This window comes from Ovis aries, chromosome 25 (assembly GCF_016772045.2).
Source record: "Ovis aries strain OAR_USU_Benz2616 breed Rambouillet chromosome 25, ARS-UI_Ramb_v3.0, whole genome shotgun sequence".
Taxonomy (NCBI): domain Eukaryota; kingdom Metazoa; phylum Chordata; class Mammalia; order Artiodactyla; family Bovidae; genus Ovis; species Ovis aries.
Genome location: NC_056078.1, coordinates 8,076,092 through 8,103,423, shown reverse-complemented (window position 1 = coordinate 8,103,423; position 27,332 = coordinate 8,076,092). Strand labels below are relative to the sequence as shown.

The 27,332-nt window shown below is 44.6% G+C and overlaps 1 protein-coding gene across 1 annotated transcript in view; it reads left to right on the top strand.

The window, feature by feature from the left end:
* Positions 1–27,332, top strand: part of NID1 (nidogen 1) — a 99,376-nt gene that overhangs the window by 52,088 nt on the left and 19,956 nt on the right. The window contains exons 10-13 of the mRNA XM_012105605.4: positions 7,704–7,829; positions 13,924–14,073; positions 16,168–16,290; positions 26,509–26,727. Coding sequence (XP_011960995.3) covers positions 7,704–7,829; positions 13,924–14,073; positions 16,168–16,290; positions 26,509–26,727 — 618 coding nt within the window. The remainder of the gene's footprint in view (positions 1–7,703; positions 7,830–13,923; positions 14,074–16,167; positions 16,291–26,508; positions 26,728–27,332) is intronic.

The following is a 27,332-nucleotide window of genomic DNA, read 5'->3' as shown; positions in this document are numbered from 1 at the left end:
ATTCACTCTGACGTGTGTGGGGAGGTTTGCAGGGGGCAAACAGATACTGTAAAGCAGAGAGCTGGGAGAGGCAAGGAAACACAGGAGAGATAAATACTGATGGGCATGCCGAGTTGTTTAAGCCCCACACTCGGTGTTTCCCCATGATGTTAAGGGTCCTGGCCCCTTCATCATCTGATCAGATGCCCTGACTCTAAGCAGCAGAGCAGAATTTATAAGGCCATACAGCACTTCATCTTGAGAATACTCAGGTTTAAAGGAAAGAGAAAGTCAGGGCTGCTAATAACTACACATAATATGACCATGCTGCTGCTGCTGCTGCTAAGTCGCTTCAGTCGTGTCCGACCCTGTGCGACCCCATAGACGGCAGCCCACCAGGCTCCCCTGTCCCTGGGATTCTCCAGGCAAGAACACTGGAGTGGGTTGCCATTTCCTTCTCCAGTGCATGAAAGTGAAAAGTGAAAATGAAGTCACTCAGTCATGTCCAACCCTCAGCGACCCCATAGACTGCAGCCTACCAGGCTCCTCCGTCCATGGGAGTTTCCAGGCAAGAGTACTGGAGTGGGGTGCCATTGCCTTCTCCGTAATATGACCATATGGAGTAGGAAATGGCAACCCACTCCCGTATGCTTGTCTGGAAAATTCCAGTGACAGAGGAGCCTGGTGGGCTACAGTCCATGAGGTCACAAAGAGTCTGACATGACTGAAGTGACTTAGCGTGTGACCATAACTGTTAGTAACATTGTTGTGTTAGGCGCTTCACAAACAGCATCTCATCTAATTCAGCAACTCTGATGAGATAGATGTTTTCATTTCTGTCTTTTAAAAATCATTTTTAATTGTGGTAAAGTGCACATGATATAAAATTGACCGTTCTAACCATTTCTAAGCGTACAGTTCAGTGGCATTAAGTACTTTCACGTTGTTGTGTGACCATCACCACCGTCCATGTCCAGATCTCTTCATTTGCAAAATCGAAACCGTATTGCCATTAAATAATGACTTTCCATAGCCCCTGGCCCCAGCCCCTGGCAACCACCATTCTACTTTCTACCAATTCCAGGACTCTAGGCAACTCATGTAAGTGGAATCATGCACTATTTGTCCTTTTGTGACTGGCTTGTTTCACATAGCATCATATCCTCAAGGTTCATACATATTGTAGCCTGTGTCACAATTTCCTTACTTTAAAAAAAAAAATTTATTGGACTATAGTCGATTTACAATGTGGTATTAGTTTCAGCTGTATAGCAAAGTGAATATGTTATACATATACATATATCTACTCTTTTTTAGATTCTTTGCCCTTATAGGCCATTACAGAGTGTTGAGTAGGGTTCCCTGTGTGAAACAGTAGGCCCTTATTAGTTATCTATTTTATATATAGTAGTGAGTTTGTGTTATCCTGATCTTCCAGTTTGTCCCTTCCCTCTTCCCCCCTTCCCTCCTTTTTAAAACTGAAAAATAGTCCGTGGGATGCATATATTCCTTTTTTACAAAAACCATTCATTTGTCTGTGGACAGTTGGGTTGCTTCACTTCTTGGGCTCTTGTGAATATTTCTGCTGTGAACATGGGGGTACAAATATCTGTTTAAGACTCTGCTTTCAACTCTTCTGGGGATATACCCAGATGTAGAATTGCTGGATCACATCAATTCTGTGTTTGACTTTTTTGAAGAACCGTCACGTTGTTTTCCACAGCAGCTGCATCATTTTATATCCCACCACCAGTACACAAGGGCTGCAATTTCTGCACATCCTTGCCAACACTTGTTTTGTTTTTTTGATAGCAGCCACCCTAATGGGTGGGAAGTTTACTCCTGTTTTTACAGATGAGAAACTTGAACCAAGGATATTAGAATGTTGGACCTTGAGTAACTGACTCAAGTGTCTCTATTCCACTGTCTTCACTGTATAATACTTATTACTTATAATTGCACTTTGAATACTTTCATGTAAACAGCTTGATATTTATGTTTGTTACTAAAGTTTAATTCGCCACCAAAAGACAGTTAGTTGACTCCTGTCTCGATGAAAAATCCACACAGATGCAGCTAGCATAAGAATACCAAATGCTAGGAATGCCCTGGTGGTCCAGTGGTTAGGACTCTGAGCTCCTACTGCAAGGGGCACAGGTTTGATCCCTGACTGGGGGACTAAGATCCCACAAGCTGAGCTTTATGGCCAAAAACCCACAATGTCGAATGCTTCCTTAACCTGCCACAGTAGGCTCACCAACAAAAGTAAGGAATGCTAGAGGTAAGCTTCCCTAGTGAAATGGGTAGTGTGCACGTATCTGTTTGGTTAGAATGATGAGCAGCCCCCTTGAGGCTCACCAACAAAAGTAAGGAATGCTAGAGGTAAGCTTCCCTAGTGAAATGGGTAGTGTGCACGTATCTGTTTGGTTAGAATGATGAGCAGCCCCCTTGAATGACTGTAGCCAAAATAATCTGGGGAGCCCAGCAGAATTTAGAGTATGGGAATGATGCCTCTGGTCTGGAATCCACTGAATTGAATCCACTGAATGCCTTCAATTAATGGCAGCTTTAGTGTGCTAATTTAATGTGAAAGTTAGCTGATCATGCTGCATTTGCTTCAGAGTGAAATTTACGAATGGTGTTCACTGGAACGTCTGAAAGGATGAAGAACGGAAACTAGGCTTATGGGAACAGCTTGTACGATTGTTCAGCCAGCTTGCTGATAACTTTGTCCGTGTGATAAAATTCAGTCTGAGACTTGTTTCCCTTGTAACGTACCACTGCATAGGGGACATAGTTCCTACTCACCTCTGATCTTCAGAGTTTCCCAGTATTTCCCCAGAGAGCCCACCAGTCTTGAATGGCTGAATCGGCTCAGGCCGGTTTAGAGCAGCATGATCCCATGTGTATGCGAGCAGAGCCCTGCCAGACAACACATAGAGATGGGGCGACCCCACTTCTCCAGCAGAAGCCTGCAGCTCTGTAGTCTTTATGCAGCCCAGCTTCAGCTTCCTAAGCAAATTGAACGTTAATAAAACGTGGAGCCATCTTCTCCAACTGCTGAAGCCATACGTGCATGAGTGCTTAGTGGCTCCAGTCGTGTCCAGCTCTTTGCGACCCTAGGGACTGTAGCCCACCAGGCTCCTCTGTCCAAGGGAGTCTCCAGGCAGGAATACTGGAGTGGGTCGCTGGGCCCGCCTTGCTGAAGCCGTAACCTTTGGCTAATCCTGCTTTGGCTGGCTGCTTCATCTCCCAAGGCACCACCAGCCATGCTTTATGGATTGATGTGTTGCTGTCCTGGAAACCCTTCTTATGTCCTTGCCCACGAAGGCATGTGTACTTGGTTTTGCCCTGTGATTAGCCCTCAACGTGGCAGATTTGCACCATGGAATGTGGGTCTGTTCCTAGTCCTGCTACTGTTTGTTCTGGGTCACGAGAATAAGCCTCGTAGTATTAATGCACTGAGACACCAGGCTGTTGGTAGGAAATTGCATTAAGCAGATCACTTCACTTATTATTTTGACCTGGAAAGTGCCTCAGAAGAGAAGAATGAGGATGAGCCTTTGTCATTCAGCGTGTGTCGCCTTGATATAATGATAGATGACATCCAGAACAAGGATGGGGTTGGTTGGACACTGTAGGGTGACCGTTCAGGGTAATTTGGAGAAGATTTCCAGTTGAATCAGAGCGCTGGTGCCTGGTAGGATGACTTCCCTGTATTTCTCAGTTGGGAGGCTGTAGAAGAAAGTTTTGGACAACCTCCCATTGAGTAATTTTGAGTGCACTCAAGGCATTTAACAAATCTGTCCTGAGATGATTCTCCTCCCAGAGCCTGGCATTTATGAGGAGGACACACTGGAGAAACTTATTTGTTGGAGTTTTTGAAAATATGTGAAAAGTAGCCACCCAGATAAAAAGTCAAAATGGAAGCAGTGATTACAAGAATAATTCAGGATCTTCCTGTTGGGTTAGGGAATGATTTATTTGAGAGGAAATCTCTTCCTAGAGAAAATGTTGTCCAGATATTGACCAGTAAGAACAGTAATGGGCTTCCCGGGTGGCTCAGTGGTAAGGAACCCGCCTGTCAATCCAGGAGGCAGAAGAGACGCAGGTTCCATTCCTGAGTCAGGAAGATCCCTGGAGTAGGAAATGGCAACCCACTCCAGTTTTCTTGCCTGGAAAATTCCATGGACAGAGGAGCCTGTTGGCTATAGTCCACAGGGTTGCAAAGAGCTGGACACTACTGAGAGCATATGCACACACACACACACACACACACACACACACACAAGAACAATAATCTTCAAGGAGGTATCATGATGTTCTACAAAGAACGGTTATTACTAGTTCATTGTCTCTACTGGAGAAGGGATTAGAGTCCTAGCCTCCATTTACAGAAGAGAGGGTTTCAATCAGGCATTCAGAGAACTTCCAAACTATAATGACCGTCAGATATCAGCAGGGAGATTGCTAGGGTTTTTTTTGTTTAAAAAAAAAAAAGGCATCACCCAGCTTGGCTTTAATGTGTAGACCTGCATTCAGGTGGGAATGCTGGGGGACCATTCCCTCGCTCATCCCAGGAGCCCCCAGATCCTATTTGCCAGTGGTTCCCCCAGTAGGGCCTGCCAGAGAACATCCTTCCAAGCACCTAAGAAGCTTTCTTGAAACATGCAGTCTCCCTTTCCATAAACCTTCCAGTGGCAGGCTTCCCTGGTGATCCAGTGGATAAGACTCTGCACCCCCAGTGCAGGGAGGCTGAGTTTCATCCCTGGTCAAGGAACTAAGGCTCTCACATACTGCAACTAAAGATCGCACATGCCACAACTAAGACCCAGCACAGCCAAATAAATAAGTGATTTTAAGAAACCTTCCGGGGGGGAGTGAAGCTTGGAAAATTTCCCCTGGTGATTCTGTTCTGTCCCTGTGATTGAAAACTGCTCCTCTGCGCTCTGGCAGCTCAGTCTCGGCTGTGGAGCCCTGCAGTCTGCATGGGGCGGGGGGGGGGGATCCTCTGAGAGCTGCAGTGCAGACAGTGAAGCCAGAATGAGCTTTTCCTCCCACGTTGCTGAGGCAGCAGCTGGTGGATAGACCTGGGAAGCCACACTTGCTGAATATCCCTCTACCCCAGCCCAGCTCCAGCTTCTTAAAAGGGGGCTTCGGTGGGGCTTTGTTCTGTAGCCTTCCAGCAGTGCTTGGACTTGTCCCCTGGTCTGACGTCTTGTAGCTTTTTTTTTTTTTAATTGAAGTATAGTTGACTCACAGTGTTGTGCCAATCTCTGCTGTTCGGTAAAGAACTCAGTTATACACACATATACTTTGCTTTCTTTAATATTCTTTTCCATTATGGTTTATCTCAGGATATTGAATGTAGTTTCCTGTGCTATACACTAGGACCTTGGTTTTTCTCCATTCTAAATGTAATAGTTTGCATGTACCAAACCGAGACTCCCAGTCCATTCCTCCCACCCTGCCTCCTGGCAACCACAAGTCAGCTCTTTGTCTATGAGTCAGTTTCAGGTTTGTTGTTGTTCAGTTGTTAAGTCGTGTCCAGCTCTTTGTAACCCAATGGTCTGCAGCACACCAGGTTTCCCTGTCCTTCACCATCTCCTGGAGTTTGCTCAAACCCATGTCCATTGAGTCAGTGATGCCATCCAACCATCTCATCCTCTGTCGCCTCCTTTTCTTCCTGCCCTCAATCTTTCCCAGCATCAGAGTCTTTTTCAGTGAGTCGGCTCTTCACATCAGGTGGCCAGAGTACTGGAGCGTCAGCGTCAGCATCAGTCCTTTCAGTGAATATTCAGGATTGATTTCCTTTAGGATGGACTGGTTTGATCTGTTTTGTGGATAGGTTCATTTGTGCCATAGTTTAGATTCCACATATAAGTGATATGAGATTTTATATCTTAAGCATGTCACAGAAATGTACATTGCAGTATAGTTTCAAAAAGCTGAATGCCATTTGGTTTGTGTTTTTGTCTGAGTGTAGGTCCAACTATGGGGCTGAAGTGGCAAAAATGCTTGTGTTGTGTGACATTGTCTAATAAGCCAGCAGGACTTTTGCCTCATCAGGAAAGAGACTGGCTAGACAGGCCATTGGAGGTGGATGCACGAGCAAGATTCATGTTATGGAATTGAGGAGGGGAGGCTGAGAGGCGAGGGGAGTTGTGTGGCCTCAGCCATTACGAAATCTTCCTCACACGCATCTCCAAGAATTTGAAAAATGCCAGAAGTAACTACACCCTGAGAATGATGTTGGCACAGAGGGATCTTGTGTGACTGTGTTTATTTCAGATCATCAGTGGGCAGGTGACCGAGGTGATGACAGCTCAGCTTGATTTTCGTCTGGGCCAACCAGCCTCACTGCAGTGGTGACTACAGGCTGGCCTCCCGATGCCGTGGCCATCCAGGGGCTGTGTTTCTAGAAATGGAACAGCCCCGTGCTGGTGGCATAGGTATTATACTTAATAATAGGCACATTTCTTTTATTTTTTATTTTTTTTCTTTTTTTGGCCATACCACATGACATGAGAAATCTTAGTTTTCCAACCAGGGATCGAACCCATGCCTCTGCACTGGAAGCGTGAAATCTTAACCAGTGGACCACTAGGCAAGTCCCAATAGGTACATTTCTTGAGCACGTTAGGCTTGCATCTATTTTCTATAATCTTCAGAAGGACTTCTCAAGATGAATAGTATTGTATGTACTTGCTAACAGGGAAACTGAGGCAGAGTAGTTTGGCAGCTTCTCCAGGACCACACAAGCTAGTCACCAAAGGAGGCAGGATTTGAACCTAGCCACGTTCAGCTCCAGTATTCTTGCCTGGAGAGTTCCACGGACAGGAGACATAAGAGATGCAGGTTCAGTCCTTGGGTGGGGAAGATCCCCTGGAAGAAGGCATGTAGTTTTGCATGGAGAATCCCATGGACAGAGGAGCCTGGCGGGCTACAGTCCACGGGGTCGCAAAGAGTCGGACACGACTGAGCGACTCACACATGTATATGTATGTATGTGTTCAGCTTTGAAATGTGTGTTTCTTTGTTCCCGTCACGCCACTCGATGACCGCAGAATTGTCCTATGAGAGAACATCACTTTTAATCTTATGAGTTAATGGTTTGCCTTTTAGTGCATTAAACTCAGGATGGTGGCACATGCGTGATCAGTCATGTCTGACTCTTTGCAACCTCATGAACTGTAGCCCACCAGACTCCTCTGTCCATGGGATTCTCCATGCAAAACTACATGCCTTCTTCCAGGGGATCTTCCCCACCCAAGGACTGAACCTGCATCTCTTATGTCTCCTGCATTGAAGGCTGGTTCTTTACCACTAGCACCACCAGAGCATATTTAATTACAGTTAGTAGCTTAGGAACCTTGTTCAGAGTCGGGAGACTTGTCTGCACATCTTTCTAACACAGATGTGCCCATCTGATGTTAGTGGTCCCTGGGTCAACAACTAACTCCAGGAGATGGAAGGTGGGAAGGGTCGGGGCGGGGGGGGGGGTGTGGAAGAAGCACAGTTTTATTTATGAGGAGGGCCTTGGGATCACTATCTCCAGTTATTCACAGAAGAAAATATTCAGCGATACTTTTGGAATACTAAAAATGTATCTTAAAATGGATCCATTTGCAGGCCAAAATGCTTTATATTTTATTATGTATAGTGATGTTGGGAGAGGTGTTTTTTTTTTTAAGTCTGCATTTAAAAAAAAAATTTTGCTTTAGATATCGACGAATGTTCAGAGCAGCCCTCGGTGTGTGGCAATCACGCAGTCTGCAATAACCACCCAGGAACCTTCCGCTGTGAGTGTGTGGAGGGCTACCGGTTTTCAGAGGCGGGAACGTGTGTGGGTAAGTTCTGTGCGTGACTTTTTTTTACGTTCTCTTACCATATTCTTTTCTGTTATAGTTTATCCCGGGATACTGAGTATAGCTCCCTGCATTACCCAGCAGGACCTTGCTGTTTATTCTATACATGAGTTTGGATCTGCTAATCCCACAGTCCCAATCCTTCCCTTTCCCACCTCCCTTCCCCAGGCAACCACAAGTCTGTTCTTTACGTCTGTGAGTAGGTGACTTTTCAAAACAAGTGTTCATAGGATGTATGTCAGTGCCTGTGTGAAATGTATTGTCTCAGTAATTATCCTGGCTGAGATGGAAGATTCCCGGTTTTGTTGGTGGGGAGAGCCATTTACAAAGGTGAATCAGTCTCTGTTCCTTTCTTCTGACTACCTGGAGAGTCACAGGTACAAGGCATAAGCAGTATTATTTGTCTGCACTAGTAATACCATTCTCTTCTTAATAAAACTCCTTTTAATTCTTTCCATTATTCTTTAAATAGCTATTCAAACAATTAGACATGTTCCTCCTTATAGTCAGTGGCCTTGGGATTCATGTGGAGGGAACACCTTATAGGTATTTGTGTCATTATCTGCCTTTGATTAAATTCTTCTTGGTTTGCATCTAAAACTCATTTGGGGCCTTTCTGTTTGTGGATTTCCATTTTACAAACCACAAGTACTAGCATAACTTCATAGCCTATCAAAGTTAGAAGTTAAGGGGACTTCCTTGGCGGTCCAGTGGTTAAGACTGCATCTGCCTAGGCAGAGGCCCTGGGTTCAGTCCCTGACCGGGGAACTAAGATCCCACATGGTGGTGATGATGGGCCGACTACAAAGAGCCAGATTGTTTAAATTTCGCCCCCTTTCCTCACTGCTGCACTTTGACCTGTAGTTTCCAAGACTTTCAGGTTCAAAGATTCTTGGATATTTCCAGGTCTGGAGAGCAGCATGCTGAAGGGGGCATCTGAGCTCAACGTTTATTCCCGATTTAAAACATATTTCTCTTTCACTACATCAAGGAACCATCTCTTTGCCTCTTCCTTGCTGTTTACTAAACCCTAGCAGGCTTTGTGTTTGCTCTGTCTTGAAGCTCATAAGAGGCTGCCAAGGTCCCAGGGTGAGGTGGTGTCTTGAGGGTGGAGGGAACAGGCCGTTCTCATATTTTGAGTATGACCCAAACATCTGTGTACTGAGACACAGCCAGGCCCCTTTGCACAGAGCTGAGATTTCAGCTCTGCTAAAGTTACCTCTATCTTTTTTTTCCCGTTGAGAACAACAATTTCTGTGAATTTGACCTGACTTCTTTCTCTGCTTTTTTCAATGAAGGAGATTCAAAGGTCTATTTTTGTGGCAGTACCATTTACATTACATTTTGGCTCAAACTTGGGTGGCAGATCCTTTAACCCTTGGGTGGTGACATGAACAATGCTGGGACAGACATGTGTGAGGCATGATGTCCTGGGTTTCTGTTTCCAGCTGTTCCTGGCATCCATCCTCATGGAAGGGCTAGAGCAGGGTGTAACACAGGTGGTAAGCAAATGTCTACTCCTAGGCTTTTGATTTTGAGGAAGACACTTAACTTCTCTGTCACCTGTACAATGAGGTGATTAGACTGGACCACGGGCTTCCTGTGTCCCAAGGAGCCCTTAGAGATGCCCCAGGATCTGCCAATAGGGACACAAGTAAGCCATGGACAGACTATTTCATTTTGCTATATATGAAATTCCGAGTAACGTTTTGTTTGAGTAAAGGATCCCATTGCTCAGAAACAAGTATGAAAACCACTTGAAGGTCATCGAGTTCAAGTGCTTCTCCCTGTCAGTAGCCCCTGTGCAGTTCCATTTTACTTGGCCTTTTGTCTCTTTTAACTGCCTCCTTTGAGACTTAACCACACAGAGTGATGGCTCACTGGATAAAACCAAGTCTGCCTGAAAGCAAAAAAAATACTCTGGCTCGTCACTGGATAATTTAGTGGTCAGTTTCACTGTCCCAGAATTCCTTGGTAAAGCTGGGTCCTGGGAACTGGTGGTCCAGTGGTTAAAAGACTCCATGCTTCCACTGCAGGGAGCACAGTTTCAACCCCTGGTTGGAGGAGTAAGGTACCAAAAGCCTTACAGCTTGGCTGCCCCCCAGATAATAATAAAATAAATAGAGGCATAGATGAAGGTGACGGCTGAGCAGGACCCATCCATCTAGGCTGTAGCAAGGTCCTTCCCTGTTATGATGGGTGGGGTGAAATGAGGCAGGAGCAAACACAACATGTGAAGTGATCACTCACATACTTTAAATGACAACTATTTAATGGAGGAGGACTGAGACTCCTTTGCTGGTTATTCTGTCTGAATACATTTTTTCTACCTTTTTTTGACCCCAATTCTCCAAGAGTGTCCTTTTCACATTTTGTGAGCTGAAGGAATTGGTCAAGAGAGGACCCTGGAGGAAAGAAGAATGTTAGAAACGATGGGAAGTGAGACGATGAGAGGCGTTCAAGGAAACAGTGTGTCCCTGGGTTGGTTCTGTGTAATCTGGTTTTCTGTTTTCCAGGCAGAAATTTGGACCGCTTTAGCAATTTAAAATCTAGTAACCCTCTGGCCCATAGGAGTTGCTTCAGTGATCCCTGTTCCATTCCATGGGAGTTAGTTAACATTTCAACTTCAGGAGTTTAAGCTGCTAAGTCCACAAGCTGGGCCTTCACCCACCAATACGGTACTTTGCTAACCTCTCATGGACCTAGACCTTTGAAGAGCATCCTCCTCCTTACCTGTTCTCTGGCAGTGTTAAGAACTCTCTCTCCTGAAGCCCTTGAGGCAGGCTAAACTGGAATTAATCTTGGGAAGACTCACTGAGGAAAAAGATGAGTTCTCTTGTATCCAGGATAATCTAAACACTGAGGGCCTCCTTGGAGAGAAGGAAAGGTTCTATTATGACATTGTGAGGGCCAGTACTCTGACCTGGGCCTTAGAACTATAAAACCAGAAGTTAAAGTACCTTATGAACCCCGGAGTATCTGAACTAGCCATCAGAAATCACCTCCTAGACCTCAGCCCTTGACTTTTTTTTAGGCTTAAATTATTGTTATTATGGATAATTTCAAACATATACAGAAGTAGAGAGAAAAACATAGTGAACCCTGGTGTGCCTATTATTCAATTTCCATATTATAAAGCATTTTGTTCAGTTCAGTTCAGTCCAGTCACTCAGTCGTGTCCAACTGTTTGCGACCCCATGAACCGCTGCACGCCAGGCCTCCCTGTCTATCACCATCTTTCGGAGTTCACTCAAACTCATGTCCATCGAGTTGGTGATGCCATCCAGCCATCTCATCCTCTGTCGTCCCCTTCTCCTCCTGCCCCCAATCCCTCCCAGCATCAGAGTCTTTTCCAATGAGTCAACTCTTCGCATGAGGTGGCCAAAGTACTGGAGTTTCAGCTTCAGCATCATTCCTTCCAGAGAACACCCAGGGCTGATCTCCTTCAGAATGGACTGGTTGGATCTCCTTGCAGTCCAAGGGACTCTCAAGAGTCATCTCCAACACCACAGTTCAAAAGCATCCATTCTTCGGCACTCAGCTTTCTTCACAGTCCAACTCTCACATCCATACTTGACCACTGGAAAAACCATAGCCTTGACTAGATGGACCTTTGTTGGCAAAGTAATGTCTCTGCTTTTGAATGTGCTGTCTAGGTTGGTCATAACTTTCCTTTCAAGGAGTAAGGGTCTTTTAATTTCATGGCTGCAGTTACCATCTGCAGTGATTTTGGAGCCCCCCCAAAATAAAGTCTGACACTGTTTCCACTGTTTCCCCATCTATTTGCCATGAAGTGATGGGACCAGATGCCATGATCTTCGTTTTCTGAATGTTGAGCTTTAAGCCAACTTTTTCACTCTCCTCTTTCACTTGGCTTTTGAGTTCCTCTTCACTTTCTACCATAAGGGTGGTGTCATCTGCATATCTGAGGTGATTGATATTTCTCCCAGCAATCTTGATTCCAGCTTGTGCTTCTTCCAGCCAGCGTTTCTCATGATGTACTCTGCATATTAGTTAAATAAGCAGGGTGACAGTATACAGCCTTGACGTACTCCTTTTCCTATTTGGAACCAGTCTGTTGTTCCATGTCCAGTTCTAACTGTTGCTTCCTGACCTGCATATAGGTTTCTCAAAAGGCAGGTCAGGTGGTCTGTATTCCCATCTCTTTCAGAATTTTCCACAGTTTCTTGTGATCCACACAGTCAAAGGCTTTGGCATAGTCAATAAAGCAGAAATAGATGTTTTTCTGGAACTCTCTTGCTTTTTCCATGATCCAGTGGATGTTGGCAATTTGATCTCTGGTTCCTCTGCCTTTTCTAAAACCAGCTTGAATATCTGGAAGTTCATGGTTCACGTACTGCTGAAGCCTGACTTGGAGAATTTTGAGCATTACTTTACTAGCGTGTGAGATGAGTGCAATTGTGCGGTAGTTTGAGCATTCTTTGGCATTGCCTTTCTTTGGGATTGGAATGAAAACTGACCTTTTCCAGTCCTGTGGCCACTGCTGAGTCTTCAAAATTTGCTGGCATATTGAGTACAGCACTTTCACAGCATCATCTTTCAGGATTTGAAATAGCTCAACTGGAATTCCATCCCCTCCACTAGCTTTGTTCTAGTGATGCTTTCTAAGGGCCACTTGACTTCACATTCCAGGATGTCTGGCTCTAGGTGAGTGATCACACCATCATGATTATCTTGGTTGTGAAGATCTTTTCCATCCCTATTACTACTACTGCTACTGCTGGGGAGGGTGGTAGTATTTTGCTGGTATATTTCAGTCTTTAAAGAAAACCCCCAAATATCGTGTCATCTAACTAGAGTTACTAGTTTTTTATGCACATTATATGCATAATATATATCTGACATATAAGGGCAAATTTTAAAAATACAAATACAATGCTGTTACCATACCTAACAAAATGAACAATTTCTTAACGTGATTGAATACCCAGTCCATATTCAAGTTTCCTTGATTATTTCAAGCATTTTTTAGTTAGTTCATCTCAACCCTTGACTGTCATCTTGAGGCAAGAGTACAAGATGGAGTCTGATTGTCTAGCCTCTGTGCCATATGCCTACTTCCTGAGTCCGCATCCTAGGAGTCTTGTTATCAGGACCCTTTAGAAAATAATAAGCCCATCTCCTGGACCTCTGTGCCTGGAAAGCTGGAAGTCATTCCTGTTCTACAGAGGAAGAAAGTACAACTCTGGAAAGTTAATAGGATTTATCCAAAGTCACATAGGGGACTCATATGCACCTGGTTGAAACCCAGGGCTCCCCTCCCCAGAGCCCCGCAGTCATTCCACTCTCCCTGTCTCACTTCCTGGGAGTTTATTTCTCCTTCCTTGGTGGGAAGTGGATGACTTTGACTTTGGCATTCATAATAAATATTCCTCCCACCTAGTGAGCCACGGGCTTCCCAGGTGGCTCAGTGGTGAAGAACCCACCTGCCAATGCAGGAGACGTAAGAGACGCAGGTTCAATCCCTGGGTCAGGAAGATCCCCTGGAGGAGGGCATGGCTACCCACTCCAATATTCTTGCCTGGAGAATCCCATGGACAGAGCAGCCTGGTGGGCTACAGTTCATAGGGTCACAAAGAGTCGGGCTTTGAAGTCACAAAGTGACTTCACGCACGCTCAGTGAGCCAAAGTCAAAAATGCCGCGTGGAAGGCTCAGATCCTCAGGCCCAAATGCTCCACCAACAGAGTTACACAGGAAGCGTGTCTGCCTGCAGCGGTCCACCTCCACATCCAGATGAAGGGGGAATTGGGTTCCGGGCACTGGGTGTGGAGAGTGACCTGAGACAGAGCCCTGGGTTAAAGTTGAGGTCGAAAGCCAGGCTGTATGACCCACTGTGGGGTCAGTCTGTACACACTTAGCAGAGGTGGGATCCAGGGGAGGAAACAAAGGAGCACAGGGCTAGCACCCCACTGTGAGCGGGGATGAACCTGAAGAGACCTCTGGGAGTCTGGGCCCCAGGCACAGTCTCCAGCTCATTGGACTACACTGCTTGGAAGGCCTGGGGACTGCTTAGGGGACTCACCTAAACATTGTGTGTTAACTTTCTGTCTGAAGCTGACGTGGACCTGCGCCCCATCAACCACTGCGAGACGGGCCTTCATGACTGTGACATCCCCCAGCGGGCCCAGTGCAAATTCATGGGCCACGGCTCCTACACCTGCATCTGCCTCCCAGGCTTCTCTGGGGATGGCCGAGCCTGCCAAGGTGAGTGGTTGCTCTGACTTTCCTCTCTGTGAGACCTGAAGCAGTTCCCCAGGTGATGCTTATCATAGGCTAGTTACTCACCCACCTCTGAATTCAAGAGAATTATTCTCTATAGGAAACAGCAACCCACTCCAGTATTCTTGCCTGGGAAGTCCCATGGCCAGAGGACCCTGGCAGGCTACGGTCCATGAGATCACAAACACAACTTAGCAACTAAACAACAACAAATTCTCTCAGCTCTATTGAGTAAACAGGCTGCATTTTGTGTCTCTGGTAGTTTGAATTGTGCATTTTGTTTGGGGAGCTATGTCTGGTTGGAGAAGATGCCTGTTCTGCCTGTACTATTTTGCTCCATGCATGTCACTTGCTCGTTCAGTTCAGTTCAGTTCAGTCGCTCAGTCGTGTCCGACTCTTTGTGACCCCAGGAACCGCAGCACGCCAGGCCTCCCTGTCCATCACCAACTCCCGGAGTTCACTCAAACTCACGTCCATTGAGTCGGTGATGCCATCCAGCCATCTCATCCTCGGTCGTCCCCTTCTTCTCCTGCCCCCAATCCCTCCCAGCATCAGAGTCTTTTCCAATGAGTCAACTCTTCGCATGAGGTGGCCAAAGTTACTGGAGCTTCAGCTTTAGCATCATTCCTTCCAAAGAAATCCCAGGGCTGATCTCCTTCAGAATGGACTGGTTGGATCTCCTTGCAGTCCAAGGGACTCTCAAGAGTCTTCTCCAACACCACAGTTCAAAAGCATCAATTCTTCAGCGCTCAGCCTTCTTCACAGCCTAACTCTCACATCCATACATGACCACTGGAAAAACCATAGCCTTGACATGTATGTCACTTGCTTGTTCAGGCATAATTAAATGCCTGCTGTCTGCTAGGGACTAAGGAGATTGAGATTGTTTGTCTTTAATGAAAAGACTAACAATGCTTACACACATGTAACTTAAAGTCCAGCCTTTTATTTACTAAGATATATACAGTTGTTCCAGAGAAGGCAATGGCACCCCACTCCAGTACTCTTGCCTGGAAAATCCCATGGACAGAGGAGCCTGGAAGGCAGCAGTCCGTGGGGTTGCTGAGGGTCGGATACGACTGAGCGACTTCACTTTCACTTTTCACTTTCCTGCATTGGAGAAGGAAATGGCAGCCCACTCCAGTGTTCTTGCCTGGAGAATCCCAGGGACGGGGGAGCCTAGTGGGCTGCCGTCTATGGAGTCGCACAGAGTCAGACACGACTGAAGCGACTTAGCAACAACAGCAGCAGCAGCAGCAGCATGCAGTTGTTCATTTGGCCTGCTCTAATTTTGTGCTTCCCCCAAAATTAAGCCCCCTTTTTGACTGCAGAGGCAGAGAATAAATGACTCCACAAAATTCTCTCAGATCTCAGATCAGCCGATCACTGGTGGCCAGCATGTTGTTCAAGATAATTTGAAATAAGATAACTCTGAACAAAGTTTCCTGGTCCTTTGGTTTGCAAAATTACTTAACACTATACTCTAGAGTATTTCTGGAAAGTCCAAGCCTTTCTAAGAGATCATGATTTCTGAAATACTTTGTCTTTGTTACTGAGAATATGAATTTTCTCTGGTCTCTGAGATTTTTATGTCAATCAGTTAATCACCTGTCTCCCAACTCTTAGACATTTTTGAAGCTCTCATTTATAAGAAGGAAATAACAAAAAAAAATCCTTTCATTTTTTCATTTTGTATGCTTGATTTTTCATGAAAATATCACTGATTCCTCGATTTCTATCTAACTTTGATGTAAACAAAACATCAAAGTTAGATAGAAATCGAGGAATCAGTGTTTTTATAATTAATGTTTAGTGAGTTATTAAATCATGGTTCCCAGATCAGAAATTCTTTGATGTTTTCATGAAACACTGGAGTCCAATGTTTCATGAAAACATCAAAGTTAGATAGAAATCGAGGAATCAGTGTTTTTATAATTAATGTTTAGTGAGTTCTTAAATCATGGTTCCCAGATCAGAAATTGGGTCCCTAAAAGTGGAGAGCGAGTGGCTTATATTATTGTGTAAACTAGGAATTCTGGAAGAAATCTCACTCTCCTGGGCTTGGTGGCTGTCTTGCAGATGTGAATGAATGCCAGCCAAGCCGATGCCACCCCGATGCTTTCTGCTACAACACGCCAGGGTCCTTCGTGTGCCGCTGCAAATATGGTTACCAAGGAGACGGCTTCCATTGTGTGCCTGGAGGTGAGGTGTTGGGGTGTTTGGAGTAGCTAGATCATTGCTGTCTATATCCATGAGAACTGAGTCCATAGCTCTGGGAGAGAAGACAAGGTGGGTATGTGGGAGGCTCGAGGAGAGCTGACATGGGTGATCAGAGCGCAGCTGTGGTATTGAGCAGTACAGTTGTGTAGTGCACAATTCCAAGGGTGCCACACCTAGATCAGAAGAGTTAAGAACTGATCTGTATCAGTCAGGGTTCTCCAGAGAAGTAGATCTAATGAATGTGTGTGTGTGTGTCTAGAGAGAGAGAGAGAAATGTATTTATTTACATATAGAGAGATTTATTAGAAGGAATTGACCCACACACAGTTATAGAGGTCTGTTGGTTGCCAGGACTGTAGTCAGCTGGCTGAAGACCCAATAGTCCAAAGGCAACAAAGAGCTTGTGCTCCATTCAAGGTCGTCAAGAAGGGAGAATTCTTTTTACTTAGGGAAGGGTCCACATTTGTGTTCAATTATGGCCTTTAACTGATTGGATGAGGCCCACCCACGTAAGGGAGGGCTATCTGCTTTACCTAGTTTATGGCGGGAAAGGTTAGTCTCAGGCAAAAACACCCTCACAGAAACCACCCAGAATAATGTTTGACCAAATATCTGGGCACTCTGTGGCCCAATCGAGTTGACACCTAGAATTAACCATTGCAGGTTCTGAAGAGTCATGGGGAACAGTGAGGTGTCATGGTCACCTCACAGTCATGGGGTGAGGACAGTGAAGGCCCACCAGTTATGGGAAGAGGCAGACTGAGAACTCTTCAGAATTGTCTGTATTACCTATTATATACCTGGACTGTGCAGCTTCTAAAGTTGCCTACTGACCTGAGACTTCTGTGATAATCTCGTTAGACCATAAGGACAATGATGGCCCTAGTTCTGTATCTGGAATGATCCTGGATCTCAGCAAACACTTTTGAATGAATACATATCATTGGCTGTCTTTCGTATGGTGCCTACTGTGTGCTGGGTACTTTATCTACCATTTCATGTAATGTTCATCTCTTTAAAGCAAGGTAGTATTACTATTTCTATTTATATAAAGGACGCTAAAACATAAAGAAATAAAAGCACAATCGAGATCCCAGAGGTCGTGAGTGCTAGAACTAAGACTCAAACTAAGACTAAACTCTGCGCAATGGATTCTAACTTGAATTCAGTTCCCCAAACCACATGGTAACCTGTCATGAGATTAAGGATGCATTTGCTGCCTCTGACTGGAGTTAACCAGTTGTGTTGGTATTTGCTTTAATTATTGCTACTGTTGTTGGTCAAGTATATTTATCAGTGTTTCAATAAGAAATACATGGAACTTTCCATATAACCACTTTTTTGAGTGATTAAGAACTATTTCAATGTCTATCTCCTCCACTAGCCTTGAATGCCTTGAGCATAGGTGCCTATGCATTTTATTTTCATGTTTCCAGTGTCCAGCAGAATTACGTGGTCCATGGTGGGGCTCATAGTTCTTTCTAGTTATCAAGGAAATAAATGACCGCATTAGTTTCCATTCCTACTGTGGTATATACAAGTATTTATTCATTCATACACTCAGCAGGACTGGTGTGACTGGTTTTTAGAACAGTTGAGGATCTAAAATGAGAAAAATATTAAATTAAGTTTAAATTTTGATGCATAATACTACATATTGCTGGTCTAAATTGTTTTCTTCTGCTTAGGACAGAGGTCAGTGTTGGGGTCCAGCCCCGGTGGATCCAGGGTGATTCGAAGTGAGGATGGAGTTGGCGAGGAAAAACTTATTTATTTAGAAATATAAGATTAACAAAAAAATAGTATAGTAGGAAAATTAGTGGAGAAAAGAGGCTGAATAACTTGGTTTACGTGGAAAGCTAATAAAATCTCAGGTCAAGAGGTTTGCACCATCTACATTAGGCCACCGGCGCCCATTTGAATAGCGGAGGGTGCCCCGCCTTGGACTCCCTCTTGCGTGGATCTTAGAAGCCAGGGCAAGTAAGTAGACATGGCGAGCCTCCACGCCCCAGATGGGAATTCAGCCTGAAAAGGAGAGGGAGGGAGAGGAAGAAAGAGAGAGATTTGACACAGGGGAAACCAGCCTTTCCAGTGACTGGCCCCTCCTCTATTGTCCGGAAAGGCCTTTTATACTTTTGATTGTACATAGAGATCAATGGGTAATACAAAATTATGCAGTATCAGCAGCCTTGACTCTTATCGAGACCAGGCTTTCTCTCTGCATACCTAGTTGTATACACAAGTTGTAGGTGATTTACATCATCTGGCCAGAAGGCCAGTTAACATTTTACGGCCCTTTTCTGATAAGGGTCTGTCAACCAGAGAACTTACTTGTGTTATTCGTCCCAAAGTCTGGTGCCGCTCTCAGAAAGCACTAAATAAAGTTACATTCTTACATAGCAAGGACACAACAATTTATAACAATGAAAGAAGTACAGTGATTTATAACAAAGAGAAAAGTAACTAACTCAAAAGTCTAGTGTTGCTAACATTAAAACTACTATATTCCTTTTTCTATATCCCAATTACATTGATTAATATCCTCCTAGGTGCCTAAAAGATAAAGAATATGGAGGCCTGGCAGCAGTCATTGACTCAACAGTGAAACCCATCACCAATATAATTTTTAGCTCTTTAAAAAAGGCTCTGTATCTTTAAGATGCTTTAAGCTTCATGCCTTTCGTGGTTGGGGGGCTGTAAACAACTCACAAGTTGTAAAAGTCTGGGCAGACCGGTCAGGTAAGTTAGAAAGCTATCAGAGGGGTTTAAGCCGAGACATTCTTTTCATATGCAGGAGACTGTTAACTGGAGCCCTAAGTTAATTACTTTTAGAGGAAGGTGATGGGGATGGCCCCCTGTTATGTCAGAAGAGTGGAAAGCACAGTACAATAAGGCAGGCAGACTCTGCTTTGGGGGGGTAGATGCTCAGGCAGAGGACCCTTTGAGACCTGACTTGCCTTGCCCATCAGGTCTCTCCGCATGACGTTGTCGTGGGTGGGATCTCCCGTGCTGGCTCCTGGCAGGTCAGTAAACTATGACTCGCAGGTCAGATCTGGCCCACTGCCTGTGTTTTTGCAAATAAAGTTTTCTTAGAACACTCAGGCTCTTTAGTTTATCAATAGTCTACAACTGCTTTCATTCCACAAAGCCAGAGGTCAGCAGTTGTGGCAGAGCCTTCAAGGCCTGCAAAGCCTGAAATATTCACTACCTGGCTCTTGACAGAAAAAATTTACCAGCCCCCAGCCTAGATGATCCCAGGCAGCATCAACCTTTTGTGCCTGAAATTAATTAAGACATTCCAGCAACTATTAAAAATGACTAAGTCATTATTTCCTTAGGCTTCCTTCACATCTTTCCAGTTCAAAAGGAAGCAGATGTTTCGTTTTTTTATTTTTGTTTTTTTAACCCAACTCCTTGCCCCCCTTGGCTCTGTTGACTACACAGAAACAAATCCAGACCTGTAGCCTGGGTTACAAAAGCGGGACAAGGATAAAACCAGAGTTCTTTGCTAGGATTATTTTGGTATTTAATCCTATTTTCTTAAGAAATTCATCATCTATTTATATGCTCGAGAGAGAATGTACTTTAGAAATACACATGTCTCCATCAAGTATTGTTTATAAGAGAAAAAATATCTAAGAGACTACTAACAGGAGAAATGGACAAATGAGTTTGGGTGCAATCCATACCATGAAATGATATATAGCAGTAGTTGAAATGAGTGAACTAAAGGGAATTCCCTAGTGGTCCAGGGGTTAGGACTGTGCACTTTGACTGCCATGGACCTGGGTTCAGTCCCTGGTCAGGGAACTAGGATCCCACAAGCCATACAGTGTGGCCCCCAAAATTAATTAATTAAATGAATGAATAAATCTCGACAGTCTATTGGGCAAAAAATCTAGTCATACAAAGCTCTCACTTTTCGAGATGGCCACACTCTGTGTCTCTTTCTCTCGATAAATTTACTTCTTAGCTATTTAAAAAATAGTCACAAAAGAATATAGGCAGTGTGTCACATTTATATAAAATATAAGTCTATATGAAAAGAAACCCACATATGTATATACATATACAATAAAATGATAAACTGCACGCATGAGAGTGAGAAACCAAAACTTCAGGATAGAGGTTACCTTCTGTGATAGGAGAGGAAATTGGGATTAGGGAGCCTTGCTGCATTTGCATTTTAATGTATTTCCAGTTGGAATAGGAACACTGAGGTTTTCATCATGTTTTTTTTAAATTTTATACGACTACCTAATGAAATATTGACAAATGAATACCTAATGAAATATTGACAAAAAATTAAGTATAGTATCATTCAAACTCCTATTGCCAAACATAATGAAGTGTAGGGATTAGACATTCAGCATTTTTTGATACCTACTCTATACAGAGGGGACTGATTTTTAAATAAAAAACTAGCTTTAGAGGGTAGTCAGTTAAGGTCATGGCTATTGCAGTATCAACCAACAGTAAGCAAAACAGAAAAAAATGACTTGTTCTCTGCTGTCCTTTTGCACTCTTTGCCCAGAATGCGTGTGTGGATTGTGAAATCAGCGTAGTGGGTTGTTATTTTCATTTAAATGGAATGGAATGAAATAGAAACCGATAATCAAGAAAATAGAGTGTGCAGAGTGTGTGCAGTAGGAATAAGTCTTGTCTCGTGAAATGGTGGCTGTATATCCTTGTCTGGTGCATGACTGAGTTGTGTGCACGTGTGTATATGTGTAAGTGTGTGTGTATATGTGTAAGTGTGTGTGTATATGTGTAAGTGTGTGTATGTGTAAGTGTGTGTGTAAGTGTGTATATGTGTGTGTATATGTGTGTGCACATGTGTATATGTGTAAGTGTGTGTATATGTGTGTGTGTGTAAGTGTGTGTATATGTGTAAGTGTGTGTATGTGTGTGTATATGTGTGCACATGTGTATATGTGTGTGTGTGTGTATATGTGTAAGTGTGTGTGTGTGTATATGTATAAGTGTGTGTGTGTGTATATGTCCTGAATTGCAGAGTGGAATGCATTTCTACGGATCATGGTCAGGAAGTTTGAAGACTGCCATATTAGTCATCTATTTCTCTGAAACAAATCATCGTCTAGAGTTAGCCTAAATGTTCCCTACCTTACAGTTTCTGTCGGTCAAGGATTTAGGAGCACAGCTTGTTTTCCTGTCTGTAGTTCCCTCTGCCATCCCTTTCTTTTCCTTCATCTATTGAAGGACGTCCTGTCGCTCTCTTTGTCCTCAGTTTGAGAAAAGTCACCCCAGACTCCCTGCTGTTCCCTGGATTAGTATATCCTCAAGCAAATAAAGAGATGAGTAAAGAGAGGAAAGAATAAAGAAAAGTAAAGAGAGTAGATGAGTAAAGACTAAGGAGAATCTTGCCTCAGTTGTCACTTTATCAGCCAGCAGCCAGGACGGGATATGTGTCTTTACCATCCCACCCCTACCCCACCCACAGTGGGACCCTCCCCACGTGGGCCTGGAGGGGCCGCTGTGGGCCAGGCTGAGAAGCCATTCCCAGGAACACAGTGATATCATAAGCACAGCCTCCATAAACACACTTGAAGTTCTGTTTCCTGAGGCACCATTGAGGTCTCCCCCAACTGTTAGGTAAGTTCAAGTTATAGTACTTCACAGCTCCACCGGAAATTCTAGATCACTGGAGATTTCGTATATTGGCTCACACAGTCCTGTCAGCCACAGAGAAGAGAGGTACCCCATTCCCTTAAAAGTTCAGTTTTGTTGACAGTATACAGAACACTAGGCGTGCTTTCTGATTGGAAAGGCAACACCAAATATAGATGTTGATGGAAGGAAACAAGTCTGTGGGCCACAGATAATTCCGGTGTGTTAAGCTAGTGTGTGTGTATGTGTGTGTGAGAGAGAGAGAGAGAGAGACCACGGGCAGGCCGTCCTGGGCACTGAGCATGTGTGTGCAGAGGGCCCGGGGCTGGGCTGGGGATCTAGAGACCTGGATTCTAGCTTGAACTAAAGCATTTGCTAGTGCTGTGGCCTGGGGGAGCCAGTCCAAACTTCAATTCTCTCATTTGACATAAAAGCCATAGTTGCCTGTTGCACAGGATTATAGTGAGAATTAAGTGAACTCTGTGTGAACAGAGACAGCTGGTACAGAAACTAAAACCCTGTACAAATGTAAGATACTGAGGACATAAGCAAGCCCTACACCTAAGAGTGAGCAAGACCAACATTTTTATTATCAACCAGATGGCTTATTTTGTATCTTTATTTGGCTCTTCCTACATCAAATACTTTTTGTTTGTTTTTCTTTTTTTAACTGAGGTATACTGACGGACAGGGAAGCCTGGTGTGCTGCAGTCCATGGGGTCACAAAGAGTTGGACACGACTGAGTGACTGAACAGAAATCGTTGATTTACAGTGTTGTGCTAATCTCTGCTATACCGGTGGCTGTTACACACATATGGACATTGGTTTTTGTAATATTCTTTACCATTCTGGTTTATCACAGAATATTGAATATAGCTCACTATGCTGTTTTTGGTTTTTCTATTAGCCTCTGGGACAAAAGAGCAGACCCAGTTGCCCCTCACCAGGCTCAACACACAGTTTTCTGGCGGGCTTACTGCTTCTAATCAAGGGGGCAGCCACATCCAGCAGGCTGACGTGAGAACTGGCAGTGCAGACAAAGGCACTTGAAACATTCACTGGCAGCACACACCGAATGCCACTGCGAAGGCCTCGTGAAGATACTGTCACAGATGAACACTGGAGTGCAGGACTTAAAATTCCAGCCGCGCACATTGTCTCAACACATTCCACTCTTGTCTCGTATAATACCAGGGGATTAGTCCTGACATCACTGGTTGACCAGCACTGCTGACAAGAGCAGAAGTGGTGGAACTGAGGAACAAAAACATTTTTCAGATGTAAAATTCTATGAAATATGTAATATATTATTATCTGTTCTATTATTACTATATATATAATATTAACACGGTAATATATTAATACATGAGTATTTATATGAGGTTTCTCCCTAATGTAACTAGCAATGTCCTAGAGCCAGGGTTGAAAGCTACATCCCCCATAGGCCAAATATGGCCCACCATTTGTGTCTGTTAATAAAGTTTTATTGAAACACACATTCATTTATGTATTAAACTTGGATGCTTTCATGCCACATCCATAGATTTGAATTGTGACAGAGATCATATGCCCCACAAAACCCAAATATTTACTCTCTGCTCCTTAGCAGAAAAAGTCAGTAGAGCCCTGCCCTGGATTGTGTAACCACAGTCTTCCAATAAAGATTAAAATAAATAAGGACACCACCACACCTTTGCTCTCCAAGCCCTACAGAGAGGATATTTCAGGAATTCCCTGATGGTCCAATGCCTAGGACTCCATAGTCTCACTGCTGAGGACTCGGGTTTGATCCCTGGTTGGGGAACTAAGATTCTGCAAGCCATGTGGTGTAGCCAAGAAAAAAAAGGAAAGGATGTCTTGTGTGTATCTTTTGTGTCATAGGCTCTCCTGTCAAGCAATGACTCACTGGATTGTCGCTCTGTGTTTGCTTGTTCCCTTCCCTCCAGACTATGAGCTCCTTGAGCGCAGGACCTGGGAGTTAGTCCCATGTGCACCCTGACTCCAGCCCAGAAGTGCTTCCCAAGTCAAGGCTAAGGGAATGCAGTCACTCACTGTCTTAGAGCCTAAACTCTGCTCAGGGAGACAGACAGGGAACAGCCTCTGAGTCTCAGCATCAGAGTGACGAGAATCCAGAGCATCCTGGGAACTCTTGGAGGGCCCGAGAAGCCTTCCTGCAGGGAGCACATGCCTGAGCTGATTCTGAAAGGATTCACCGAGGAGGAGGAGGGGGAGTCACATGTTAAATGAATGAACGGATGAGTGAGGGAGTGGAAGGGCCTGCAAAAGAAGGGCAGCTGACACGGTTCAGTTTGGCTGAAGTGTGGCCCTCAGCTGGGCATCTCTGTGTGGAGGATGTGCACAGGCCACGGCGATGCTGGCCTGTCTGCCTCTGTCTGATGCTGTCGTGGCTGAGCTCTAGTCAGCGCGGAAGCGGCTTTTGTTGTAGTTGTTCAGTTGCTTAGTCAGGTCTGACTCTTCGTGACCCCATGTACTGCAGCACACCAGGCTCCTCTGTCCTTCACTGTCTCCTGGAGTTTGCTAAAATTCATGTCCATTGAGTCAGTGATGCCATCCAGCCATCTCATTCTCTGGTGCCCCCTTCTCCTTTCGCCTTCAGTCTTTCCCAGCATCAGGGTCTTTTCCAGTGAGTCTGCTTTTAGCATCAAGGGGCTAAAGTTTTGGAGCTTCAGCCTCAGCATCAGTCCTTCCAATGAATATTCAGGTTGATTTCCTTTAGGATTGGCTGGTTTGATCTCCTTGCTGTCCAGGGTATTCTCAAGAGTCTTCTCCAACACCACAGTTCAAAATCATCAATTCTTTGGCACTCAGCCTTCTTTATGGTCCAACTCTCATATTCATACATGACTATTGGAAAAACTATAGCTTTGACTATATGGATCTTTATTGGCAAAGTGATGTCTCTGCTTTTTAATATGCTCTCTGGGTTTGTCATAGCTTTCCTTCCAAGGAGCAAGCATCTTTTTAATTTCATGGCTGCAGTCACCATCCACAGTGATTTTGGAGCTCCCCAAAATAAAATCTATCACTGCTTCCACTTTTTCCCCTTCTATGCCGTGAAGTGATGGGGGTGGTGCATACTTGAGAACTGTTTACTATAGAATATAGCATCTCATCAGCAGTTCCACACATATGGAATGGTATTTCCCAGCCTCGGGATAGGAGTTGCATAGTTGAAAGGCCATATTTCACACTAGCCCATAATTAAAAGGAAACACACATATGCTGGTAAATGTGCCCTAGGGTCACCCATATCTTTGACTTGGACTCAGTGTGGGTAATCAAGAAGCTGGTGGTGACAAAAAGAACACATTTAAGAAAAATTTAAAGTTTCTTAAATGCCAGTGCTGTCCATAAAGCGATGAATAGTAAACAAAATGTGGTGTAGACATGCAAGAGAATATTATTCAGCTATGAATACAGAACTAAGTACTGTTACATGGCCACAACGTGGATGAACCTTGAAAAGAGCCTGCTGAGTGAAAGCAGCTAGACACAAAAGGCCACATATGGTAAGATTCCATTTATGAGAATGAGCCAAAATAGGTAGATCCATCGAGACAGAAGCAGACTTGTGGTTGCCAGGGGCTGGGAGGAAGGAGGAAGTGGAGACAACTGTTTAATAGATCTGGGATTTCCTTTCGAGGTGAGGAAAATGTGTTGCTACTACTAGAGGGAGGTGGTGGTCACTCAGCATTGTGACTGCAGTAACTACCCCTGAATTGTTCAGTGTAAAATGGTCGATTATATATTATGTCCATTTTGCCTCCGTTTTTCAAAACTGAAAAAAAAAAATGGCTTAGAAAGGAAAAGAAAATGTAGACATACTCTTCTTGACCGTTAAGTCCACTAATTAATAATGCTGTTTAAAGTTTTTAATTAATAAAACATCCCAGAGCACAAGGAACTCCACTCAATACACTGTAATCTGAAAAAGAATGCATATATGTATATGTATAGCTGAATCACTTAGCTGTATGCCTGAAACTAACACAACATTGTAAATCAACTATACTCCAATATAAAGTAAAAATTACATTAAATTCTTTAAATAAGCTCTAAGGATATATTGCACAACAGAGAGAATACAGGTTTTTCGAGGTGGCTCAGTGGTAAAGAATCTGCCTGCCAAGAAGGATACTCAAGTTCGATCCCTGGGTCAGGAAGATCCCCTGGAGGAGGACATGGCAACCCACTCCAGTATTCTTGCCTGGGAAACCCCATGGACAGAGGACCCTGTCCGGCTACAGTCCATGGTGTCGCAAAGAGTCAGACACGACTGACCGACTGAACGACGATAGCAACAACATAGAGAATAAAATCAGTATTTTACAATAAGTTTAAAAGGAGTATAATCTATAAAAATTTTGAATCATTGTCACGTACCTGAAACTAATAGAATACTGTAAGTCAACATCCTTCAATAAAGGTGAACAAAAAAAATTTTTTAATTAATAATACAAAACAGAACAATGACCAGGCAGCTCCCCAGGTTCCGAGCTGAGTGTGGAGGCTTGAACTGATGACCCTCTTTTTGCCCCTCTCTCTAACAGAAGTGGAGAAAACCCGATGCCAGCAGGAGCGGGAGCGCGTCGTTGGGACGGCGGACTCCCCGCGACCCCAGCCCCCTGGGCTGTTCGTCCCCGAATGTGATGAGCAGGGACACTACGTGCCCACCCAGTGCCACAGCAGCACTGGCTACTGCTGGTGTGTGGACCGTGATGGCCAAGAGGTGGAGGGGACCAGGACTGGGTCTGGGATGAGGCCACCATGTAAGTCGGAGAGCCGCGCTGGAGGTGGGACGTCCAGGCATCCGCGAGCATTGCTGGGGACCCTTGCCTGGGGCACAGTTGGCACTTTGCGCCTGCCCTGAATCCTGACCTGCTCCACTGACTCGAAGCCTGTCCCCTCCCTTCCTCTTTCCCCTCTGCAGCCCCCTTTTCCATCTCCCCATAACTCACACCCCTCTTCACCCTCTCTCTCCCCACTTACCCTCTCCCTCCTCTCACCCTTTGCTTTTCCTTTTTGGTGCAAACCTGTCTTGTGCAAATGATGGGCAGGGCCTGCTGGATAAGATTGCAATTGATAGCAGAAGGTGTGTGTGTGTGCTTGGGGTTCCTCTGGGTAAACCCTGCACTGGGCAGCCTGGCCTTTCAGTGGCTCTGTGCTGGGGCATAGCAGGAATGGGAGAGACCAACCAGTGCCCCTCCTCAGCACCCTGTTACTCAGGCATGGAACTCTTATGTCACACCGGCCTCCTGCAAGGTTGTGCCTGGACCTTTAGGTACTTGATCCATTTGTAATGATGCCAGGAACCAACAGCCACAAAGGTTTGTGCCAGCTGGCTCTGAGACAGTCGTGCTGGTAGGAAGGCACC